Below are 10521 nucleotides of genomic sequence, written 5' to 3' on the forward strand. Positions count from 1 at the left end.
TATTATTATTATTATTATTATTATTATTATTATTATCAGAGCTGCAAACTCCTTCAATCATTTTTAAAACTCTCTTTAAAACGTAATTTTTTCTTTAGCTTTTAGTACTGACTTTTTATTTATTATAATCTTTTTACTTTAATTATTAATGAGACGACTTTATTGCATTAGATATTTTCATTTTTGGCTTTGTGTCTTCATTGATATTACTTTGTTTATCTGTACAGCATTATTGTCAACCTTTGTTGTTTAACTTACTATTCAACAAACTGGTCATCATTATGAAAGCTCTAACTTCTCCTTAGGGTTTAACTCTACTGCTAAAATTGACTTTTCAGGCTGTACTTTTCTTTTTAATTAGACGTGGAAGGATATAAAAACAGAAGAAAAAAATCGAATAAATTGTGTATATTAATAGCCTTGCAGCAAATGAAACGTAAAGCTCATAATGTTCTGAGGTTTACTGACTCGGCCGTGTTGGTTGATTCGTGATAGTGCCCCCGTTCCAACACAAACACCCTCTAATGTCTAAGTAGATTACATTGAGAAATGCATTTGTTAAGGGGAGACTTGCACAGATGTACAAAGTCCTGGAAGTGTCTAATCTGGCCAGACTAGAGCAGCAGGCGACAGCTAACAAGGCTAACTGCTGATTAAGGTCAGACTGGCACATAGCAGAAAAACAGGGAGACTAAAAAAAAATGCTAAACTTCAACATCCTTCAACTCTGCCTCCAGGGATTCTCATTTCAATCTCTTTGCTAAATGTGATATAGCTTGAGAACAACGTGCAGGATGGTTCTTTGGGGGTCGTACAAATAAGACAGAGAAACTGCTGAAGCCATTCGGGTCTTGACTTCAGGTTCTCGTCATTGTGGAAGATCGAGGGTCACCATGTAACCCGGAGGTCGGGCTCAAAATGTGGGATCTCTGCCGTCCAAAACCAAAGGTAAGGAGAGCTTCTGCCAGAGGAAGAAGAAGTAAGAAGCTCATCTTTGTGTCAGGTTTATCATTAAAATGATTTACATTTTGGTGTTGCAGGTTAGCCAAATTAAGTGTCATATGTTTCTTCAGCTCCGAGTTTGATCCATTCAGTCATCTTGGAGTGAGCAGGTTGTTGCATTTTCCTGAAGAAGAACACGACTATAACCTGATGGTGAGTACATTATCTCCTGACTTTTTACCTAAGTTTTTAATTTATGATTCTGTAGAAAAACAGTGTTGAATATCTTCAAAAGGAGTTTTTAAGGCAGCCATTTGTGCCACCTTGTGATGTAGCAGAGATCTAGTCAACACCGTTGGACATGTCTTGGACGACAAAACTGTCTTTGTGCCTTGTGTCCTGAAATGTTAACTGTCTGTAGTATTTATTGCACTTGTGTATCTGAAATGATCTGCCAATATTGTGACACTGAGTGCTGTTTTCATTGATATTTTTCCTCCATTATCTCCACAGGAGCCAGAGTGCCAGCAGGGCGCAGAGAGCTACAGTGAAGAAGACAGTGATGATGACGAGGACCTCTGTGGAATCCAAGTAAGCGTTCATTTTATTGCCCTCAAGTGAGATGTTTTGCCAGAAATTGCTGCCTTTGGTTAAATGTTTATGGGACTTGGCTACTAACAGTTAGTCAGTGATTTATAATACACAAGCAGGTTTAAACTGTGAGCAATGCATTCCATTATCAAAATTAAAATAGTGTTGTGTCCGTTTTATGTTGTAATGGGAGTAGTAGTCGTTTTTTTTTTGTTTCTTGGCTTTTGTAGAAGCATGCAGGTTGTTTAACCCTTCAGCCCCCTGCAGGGCTGAGCTGTCGGACCATCAGTAAGCGCATTAGTGTTTTTCTCAGCAGGAGAGCTGTGCTACTAACCTGTATCACCACCCCCAGTTGGAGCGGGACATCAGGGCCGTCAGGACCTTGTATTCAGAATCTGCAGTGTCTGTCAGGTGAACATCTGAACATATTTCTCACCAGCTCCCTGATCATAAAGTAATCCCAGCTGCAGTCTGACATTATTCCCATCTTTGCCTCCGTCAGAGACTATGATTCGATTGATGGTGTGGATGTTGACTTAAGCATGAACACCAGCTTCCTGACTGTAAGTTAAGTTTACTGCACTAACAAATTATTTAAGCTGTAGTCAAGTGTCCATTGTGTGGAGATGTTCCATATTAACCATCACAGCAAAATGTGCATCATTAACTTTTAGCCACAATACTGTACCTCTTTTACTACTTACATTACTACGTAGTAATTGTAATTACCAATAGGAGTGAGCGAGTCTGGTTTTTTGTGTATATGTGGCCCTGCAATGGACTGGCGACCTTGCCTCTCAGATCCATGTGAAAATAGAATTAGCAGGTAGCTAGTGGATGGATGGATGGATGGATGGATGGATGGATGGATGGATGGATGGATGGATGGATGGATGGATGGATGGATGGATGGATGGATGGATGGATGGATGGATGGATGGATGGATGGATGGGCTACATGTTTAATTTGTATAGAAATAAAACACAACGATCTTATGAACAGATGCATAAAGGAATTGAAAGATCTGCATGTTCGTTTGTCTGCTGCACCATAGGAAAACCAGTGAACAGAATCAAATGTTAAAGGAGCCGTCTGTAAGAAATGTCCAAAACTGGTACTGCAGTCACTTTCAAAATATTGTTGAGCGGCGTGTACCCTCCCCCTCCTCCCCCCGACCAGAGGTTGCCAGGTAGGCTGCAGAATGCAGCAGGAACGTAGGCTGCCATGGCTGCGATAATTAGAGCCGAGCTGGCAACCCGGATGCCGAAACAATACTGACTTGGTGATTGGGAGATAGGTGGAGGGTGGAGCTTCAGAAACAATACTGACTTGGTGATTGGGAGATAGGTGGAGGGTGGAGCTTCAGGCCAAAACAAAAAATGACAACATAAACATCAGTTGAGGGCTGCAACTCCTCTTTTTAAACTGGAATATCCTGGCTTGAGTGCTGTTGTCAGTGACATAAGTATTTGAAATGAACATGATTTTTAAATGTCTGTTGACATATCGGGGTCATTTTATGATTCGTTTTATTATTGCTCTTACATACAGCTCCTTTAATACAAGCTTTTATTATATCATGCACAATATTTTCCAGCCGGAGGTACACTTTTCTCAAACCACATAGGTAGAAGAGAAATGCACGCAGTGGTCATCGATCCAGTCATATTTATATGGAGAAGGAAGTGTTTTGTACGTGAGCCTCATGTGTGGAGCCAGTTGCGGGGAAAGACACCCAAACATGTCACGTCTCCAGCCTTATTTCTCTGTTGATTGCTTCCTACTTGAGGTGTCAACCCAGGAAAATATCTAAGACAACTAAAAGTTTAAGAAAAACGGGATGGTACCCATCAGTTTTAATATATATATATATATATATATATATATATATATATATATATATATATATATATATATATATATATATATATATATATATATATATATATATATATATATATATATATATATATATAAATATATATATATATATATAGGCCTATGTCACAAACTGGACAGGTAGGACCCAAATGCAGGAGACTCAGGAGAAGGGAGTTTCAAATAAAAAGGTTCTTTAATTACAAAATAAAGTGCTGCACACTGGAGGAACTACAAAAGAAAACAACACTACCTCATGTCTTACACCAGGATAGGGCAAACAGCAGATCAGCAGGGAAGAAGGGTAAGAAAGATTAAAAAATACACACTCTGAAAGGCTGACAAGACACAAGTGCAGACAATCAGGAGAGATTGGGCCAAGGAATTCAAACAGAACCAAGAAACAGATTTTCAGAAGAACCAAGAACAGCACAAGAAAAGAAAATCTAAACCAACAGAAACCCTAGACCATGACAGTATTACATTTTGGGATTGACAGAAAATAAAATAATGCCCCAAATTATGGTGTATTGCTTTATATTTCAAAATATTAGCCCTTTTTTTCCTCCATTTTTATGTATCATGAAGTGTATGGTCTTAGCACAGTGCTGATGAGTGATGATCACACTGCCTGGTGTCCACAGGAGGAAGTGGCCAAAATCTGGTCAATCAATCTATCAGAGCCCATCATTATCCGTCTGCACTTCTCGTTGTCTCAGTATCTGGATGGACCTGGTGAGAACTAGCAACTGTTCTGTAGGTAAAACTTACTAGACATTGATATGAAATCTAATTAAATGATGTTCTTCGTCTCAGCTCCTTCAGTTGAGATCTTCCAGCCAACTCATGCTGATAATTTCAGTATTGGGAGACAACTGCAGAAGTGAGTGCTCACACTTTCAACCTGCATGACAGTGATATTGTTTGTTTAGCAGGAACTTATATTTATACCCATCCTCTCATTATACTGACAATATCTAGTCTGTTTCTCAGTATTCTCACAGTCTTCATATCGCGAGAGTGGAAACACCTGACGAATGACAGCGTCGTGATCCGACAGAAGAGGAGACACAGCTGGTTCAAGTCAAATGGGATCCGGAAGTTCCGTGCGAGACTTGGCATTTGGCTGCCAATTTCCAAGTATGAGAAAGCATAATCACAGAGCTGTGAAGTGATGATTGGAGGAATCTGTTATTTTATGTACTAATTCCCTCTTTTTTTCAATAAACAGACCAAATGAGATCCCTGGACTGGCTATGAGGGGAAAGATCAATTTACATGCAATGAAATCCCATCGTTTTACAAACCACACAACATCCTATACCATCAAGAATCCAGCTGGAGAGCTTTTCACATACACTCCCAGTGGAAAGGTAGGAGTCTTTCGTAATTAAAATATTAGTTTAAGTTTAATTTGAAAGAATATTTGCTTACTTTTAGGAAGGGTTGTGTAGATGTCACAGAGTGTGTCTATCAGCAAAACCCAGCCAAAGTAACTTTGGACTCCCATCCCAGTTGTCTCTTGCAACAACTGTGCATTGCTTGCAGGACTCTGTCAAACATCAGAAATAATGAAAGTAGCTCACAGAGCTTCAGTGGACATAAAGAGGTGATTAAAGTAAGAGACTAAAAAAATAATGGTGGAAAAGAAGATTAGAGTCACAGAGTAAGAGTAATCTTGGATAGTCATAAAAGCGAATTTCCGCATAAAATTTCCTTTGTGCTGCTTTAAATATTTGTTAAGAAATATTTATTCCCCAATACATGTTTCGGGACAATAATGATGATGTCTGGAAATGACAAAATTACACCTTCCATTACTGTCTATGTTAAAGAGGTTTTTTTTTTTGTTAATTTTTTTTAGCATTTCAATCTTTTGGATCTTCTAGATTTGGTTTAGGATTATCATCTAGGTAATGAATGAGACAAATTCTGGTATCAACATTTGAAGCTCTCCAATGGCACCAACCAATGAGCAGTCGTTTCTCCAACACAGGCACAGAAAGGGTCTGTAAAAGCTTGTTTGGATAAAGAATGTATCAGTTCATATCAGTTTGGAGATATATTTTTTTTTTAAAGAAAGAAAAAGATTAGGCTTGTGTGGATACAAGAATGACACTTTGGTTTAGCTTAAGGAAGTTGAATGCAAGTTATCACCTTATGTTATGGTCGTTGCTTGATGTTAACAATATGATGTGATGTTAAGGATCTTTGGGACAGGCAGATAGAACTTAAATCCTAACAAGTGGAGCCATGAATGCAAACCTTCCAACTATCTGCTGATGGGGTTATGGTGCAAAATCCCAGTGAAGACGTGAAAACTGCTTGCCGGAAATTTGATTAATGAGTGTAAAAAAGCTCCTTTCCCTGATTACTGATGACAAACAGAAATAAAATACATAGAAATACTTCCACTATAGAAACGTTTCTCTAAGGAAACGTTTCTATCATCAGTCAACTCTTTTTGTTTCCAGTCAGGGCACACCTATGGATCAAATGAGAATTTACTGTGAATAGAATTCTTGGCTGGAGTATGAACAATTATTAAAAAGTCTAAATCAATTTACTATATACATCAATATATACATATATTTACATGTACCGGTAAATGTTTTATGAGTTCTCACAAGGCCAGGTTTCTCATAATTCAGAATGTATGTCCCTCCTTCCACAGAGAGTGATGGTCTCAGCCGTCAGATCTTCAGCGCAGCTGAGCGCCAAACAGCTGGTAGAGCTGCTGTTCAGCTCCGAGGCCGTCGGGCACTGCAAGAGCACGCCAACTCTGCAGCATGGCTTCTTGGTACAGGTAAAACTGCACTCATCAGTCGAGATTTTCCTGTAGCTTTTGCAGGATCTCATTGACCGTACCATTAAATTAATTAAGAATCCACTGCAATAATACAACAACACAGTTAACATGAAATTTGTTGGTTCAACTACTTGCCGAAATGATTTTAAAAGCTGTCTATGATACATGAAAAGCACAGATGAAATATAAACCGTAACAGGATTGGCACAAATGTAAAAAAAAAAAATTATTTGCAGAGAATATAAACCCGATTCTCTTATTTTGAAAAAGTGATTTAATTGGTTTATTTACATGAATGTTTGTATTTCACCTGCATCACATTGCAAAGGCAGTTGTTATAGTGACAATTTAGTGCGAGTAAGCAGGTGAAAGAAAAATCTTTCTATTATTTCAATTGAATAATGTCAAAAGGTGATTGAAATGGTGATTTGGTACAAGCCCATTATCAATGAAAGGTTCAGTCAGATTGGACAGAGTGTCTCCCCTTTGCCAACAAACTAATAAGAGAAAATTTGATTTGTTTGAAAACCATGTTCTTTGAAGAAAGATTGGAAACTATTTCCATATTTGTTGCTCTACAGTGCATGATACTATTGAATTATCCAAGAAATCTGGAATGTCGGTGCATAAATAGCAAGGGTGCAGGCCTAAGAAGTAGCTGTTATCACCACATTGGCAAAAGGCTACACTGGGAAACATTTGACAAGACCTACAATACAGAATTACATTCACAAATTCCACTTACAAATTTAATCTACAAATGAAAGCCTTTTTTTAAACTTTTCCAACGTTTCTGGGACGGACTGTCACACAATGGAAAGGAATATTGTGCTCAGACAATCAGTATTCCTGATTTTCTTTCTAAAGACATAGCCACCATGTGCTGTGTACTAGACATATAATGGACCATCCAAACTGTTACAAAAAAGGAGACATCTTTGGTTTTTAATGTTCTCAAAGAAAAGTCTAAACAGGTTTATGAATATAGGTGTGTGTCTAAATGAATGGAAAAGTACAAGACGTATATTGTATTGTTTGATGTTCTTTGTGTACACAGATGATGAGGTATGCTGAACAGAGAATCCCGACGCTCAATGAATACTGCATTATTTGTGATGAGCGGCATGTCTTTCAGAATGGCCCGATGCTTAAGGTACAGGTTCACACAAGGAAGTCACAAGCAGTGTGGCAGCTCATCGTTGGGATAAACATTGCAGGTGTCTTTCTTTTTTTTTTTTAAACTGTCTATAAATGACTTTGTGTTTCCAGCCGGCCGTTTGCTGCAGGGAGCTGTGTGTGTTTTCGTTTCACATGCTGGGAGTTATGTCTGGAGCAACGGAAGAGGTTGCGACCGGTGCCGAGGTCAGTAACACTTTTTTATCTATTGTGTTTGTGATAACAAAGTGCAGTTCAGTGGTCCAGTAATCCCTGCTCTTACAGGTGATTGACCTGTTAGTAGCCATGTGCAGAGCTGCCCTTCAGTCATCACGCAAGAACGTCATATTTGAACCGTACCCCTCTGTTGTTGATCCAAACAACCCCAAAATTCTGGCCTTTAGTCCCAAGGTATGGGCTGAAAGATGTTACTGACCTCATTTGTAACGGACTTGCTTCATTTCTTTACAAATGGTCCAAATATTTTATTCTTTATTACAGAAAAGGAGCTATGACAGGCTTCAGAGAGCTCTGGATATAGTCCTGCTAATCAGAAGGATGGGACAGGTGAGTGCTCTTAAAAAAAATGAACTGCTTTTGGTTCTGTTTTCAAAATTCACATCTAATTCTTATGTTCAAAAACTGATGAATGGTTCATTTACATCTGCAGAGATTAAACTGGATTATATTATTTTTGCATATCATATCCAGGGTCCATATTCTGAGATCAAGAAGCAAATGGACAAGTTAGACCCGCTCGCTTCTCCATTATTACAGTGGTGAGAGACAGAATCTAAATTAGAACTTGATTTGTTTTTCTTCTTCTGTTATAAATGTGAACTGGCATTAAAATAGTAGTCTATGTTGATTACAGTGTGATTGCATGTTTCCTCACAGGATTCTGGCGAGCAATAGGTCACACATTGTCAAGCTTCCACTGAACATGGTAATTTGGAATCTGTAGTTTGATATCTAGTGGGAAAGCCAAAGATTTATGTTTTGCTTGTTTTGTTGAAGAATTGAAAGAAAGAAGAAAATTCAGAATACTGAAAAACATCTCAAGATAACAAAGGGAAAAAAGTGATAATTCTGCTTTTTAATAATTTTTTTTTATAAAGAATTTCTAGGAAAATGTAACCTTTTTATCTCGGAATTTCAAGAAAAGAGTCTAAATTCTAACTTTGATTTCAAAATTGTCAAAAAAAAGTGAGAGCGTAGACTTACTCTCAATTTCTGAAAATAATAACATAAGAATCTTTAATAATGATGGGATTTTAGCGTTCTGAGGAGGAAAAAAGTCAGAATTCCATCATTAATCTCAGAATTTAAAAGTTTAAAATCGGGGGGAAAAAAGTGAGAATTCTGCCTTAATTTCAAAACTTTTAATCTTAAAATTTCTAGTGGAAAAAGGTCAGAAATTCACAATCTATGAATTCTAATTTCAGTCTCATAACTCTAAAGAAAAACAATTCTTCATTCTGAGGAAAAAATAAGAATTTTGAAGCTAACAAACAAATTCTTCCTTCAACTGTTACAAGAGTTCTGCATGGGAAAAAAATGTCAGAATTCATAAAAAAGTCACCCACCCTCATCCTCCACTTTTCCTCCTTTTAAATATGACTAATCCTGTCAAAATGCTTTTTTTTTCTCATTTTTACCTGACTGATGTGTACGTTGGTGTAAAATATTTAATAGATTTCCTCAGTATGTCAGCAAAACATCATGTTTGTTCTTGCCCTGTTCAAGGGATAGACAAGTGCATGGTTGAGTTGGACTTCCGTCTGTCCTTCATAAGCCTGATGACGTTGTTGGTCTCATTCATTTATATGATTTGGTCCTCAACAGCAGCTGAAGTTTATGCGCACACCGCATCAGTTCCTGCTGATCAGCAGCCCTCCATCCAAAGAGGTTCGTTTTCAAACTGCCAGGACACTCTATGGCAGCACTTTTGCTTTTCAGTGAGTAAAATCAAAGCTAAATGTCATCTGAATACATTCATGTCAATGCATCATCCCTGCTTCAAACACTTGAACCCCACAGTTTTCTTTCCCTCTTTCAGCGGTTCCCACATAGAAAACTGGCACTCCATCCTGAGGAAAGGCTTAGTTAACGCTTCTTACACAAAATTACAGGTAGTGTATGAAATTATGAATGTTCTCCTATGTTTTTATTTATTTTTACCTGTTTTACATAGATATTCAAAGGATTGCAAGAACATTTGAGCCACTGAACTGTATTAAAAATCTGGTTTTATGGTTTTCTTTCTAAGCTTCACGGAGCTGCATATGGGAAAGGCATCTACTTGAGTCCCATTTCAAGCATATCTTTTGGATATTCTGGTAAGTCTAACTTCAGTACTTTCTCACACAACTTTATCATCACATCATCATATTTATGAACAAACGCCTCTTCTTTGTTCAGAGATGGGGAAAGGACAACATCAAATGCCAACCAAGGAAGAGCTCATAATGAAGCACAACCGAATAAATATAATAAAACAGGTCAGATTATCCCTCGTATTTATCAAGCCTTCCTGTCTATGTAGTCTGGAAAAGAACATGCTGTTGTTGTTTTTGTTTATCATCCTTTATTCTGTTTTAGTTTGAAGAACAACAGGGGCAAAGCAGGTTTCCACAAAGCCAAAACTTAAACTGCATTGCCCTCTGTGAAGGTGAGTTGTTAAACATTGGCGTGTCAAAGGATTTCCATGTTATAATGTTTCACCTGACAGCTGTGTGCTTTAACAGTGATTACCTCAAAAGATCTGCGGAAACACGGGAACATCTGGGTGTGTACGGTGCCGGATCATGTGTGTACACGCTTCCTCTTTGTGTGAGTACAATGCCAAGCTGAGCGTTTCTAACAGCCTCATAGCTCAATTAAAACACAAAGATACCCAGTTCTGTTTTCCAACCTCAGTCTGGTTTTGTCTGGAACAGCTACGAAAACGGCCAGGTGGGAGACGTGGACATCGACACGCAGGAACCACAAATCCAGGAGGAAATTTTACAAGTAATCAATTCAAAGTCGTGCTGAGAAACTCAAAACACTGACATACTTCTACTAATATTTTGCAGGTTTTTGAATTGTGACCTTATGTTTTGTAATTGTGTTAAATTTTCTAATAAACTTTTACATGATTTGA

The 10521-nt window shown here is 37.9% G+C and overlaps 1 protein-coding gene across 6 annotated transcripts; it reads left to right on the top strand.

Moving 5' to 3' along the window:
* The first annotated feature begins 623 nt into the window (after positions 1 to 623).
* On the top strand, positions 624 to 10521 carry LOC133444602 (protein mono-ADP-ribosyltransferase PARP6-like). Of its 6 annotated transcripts, none has more exons than XM_061722452.1 (23): positions 624 to 948; positions 1074 to 1155; positions 1456 to 1533; positions 1847 to 1944; positions 2036 to 2096; positions 4057 to 4147; positions 4229 to 4295; positions 4406 to 4552; positions 4644 to 4785; positions 6087 to 6218; positions 7279 to 7374; positions 7491 to 7583; positions 7662 to 7787; positions 7878 to 7943; positions 8088 to 8155; positions 8274 to 8322; positions 9222 to 9334; positions 9436 to 9508; positions 9646 to 9715; positions 9798 to 9877; positions 9978 to 10047; positions 10108 to 10208; positions 10316 to 10521. In XM_061722452.1, exons 2-23 carry the CDS (start codon positions 1153 to 1155, stop codon positions 10427 to 10429), a joined length of 1938 nt encoding a protein of 645 aa, XP_061578436.1. In that variant the 5' UTR covers positions 624 to 948; positions 1074 to 1152; the 3' UTR covers positions 10430 to 10521. The 6 variants fall into 6 exon arrangements, with proteins under 6 accessions (XP_061578436.1, XP_061578438.1, XP_061578437.1 ...); XM_061722454.1 differs by having other exon boundaries at positions 10124 to 10208; XM_061722453.1 differs by having other exon boundaries at positions 1850 to 1944.

Source organism: Cololabis saira, chromosome 5 (assembly GCF_033807715.1).
Source record: "Cololabis saira isolate AMF1-May2022 chromosome 5, fColSai1.1, whole genome shotgun sequence".
In the NCBI taxonomy this organism is placed as follows: domain Eukaryota; kingdom Metazoa; phylum Chordata; class Actinopteri; order Beloniformes; family Belonidae; genus Cololabis; species Cololabis saira.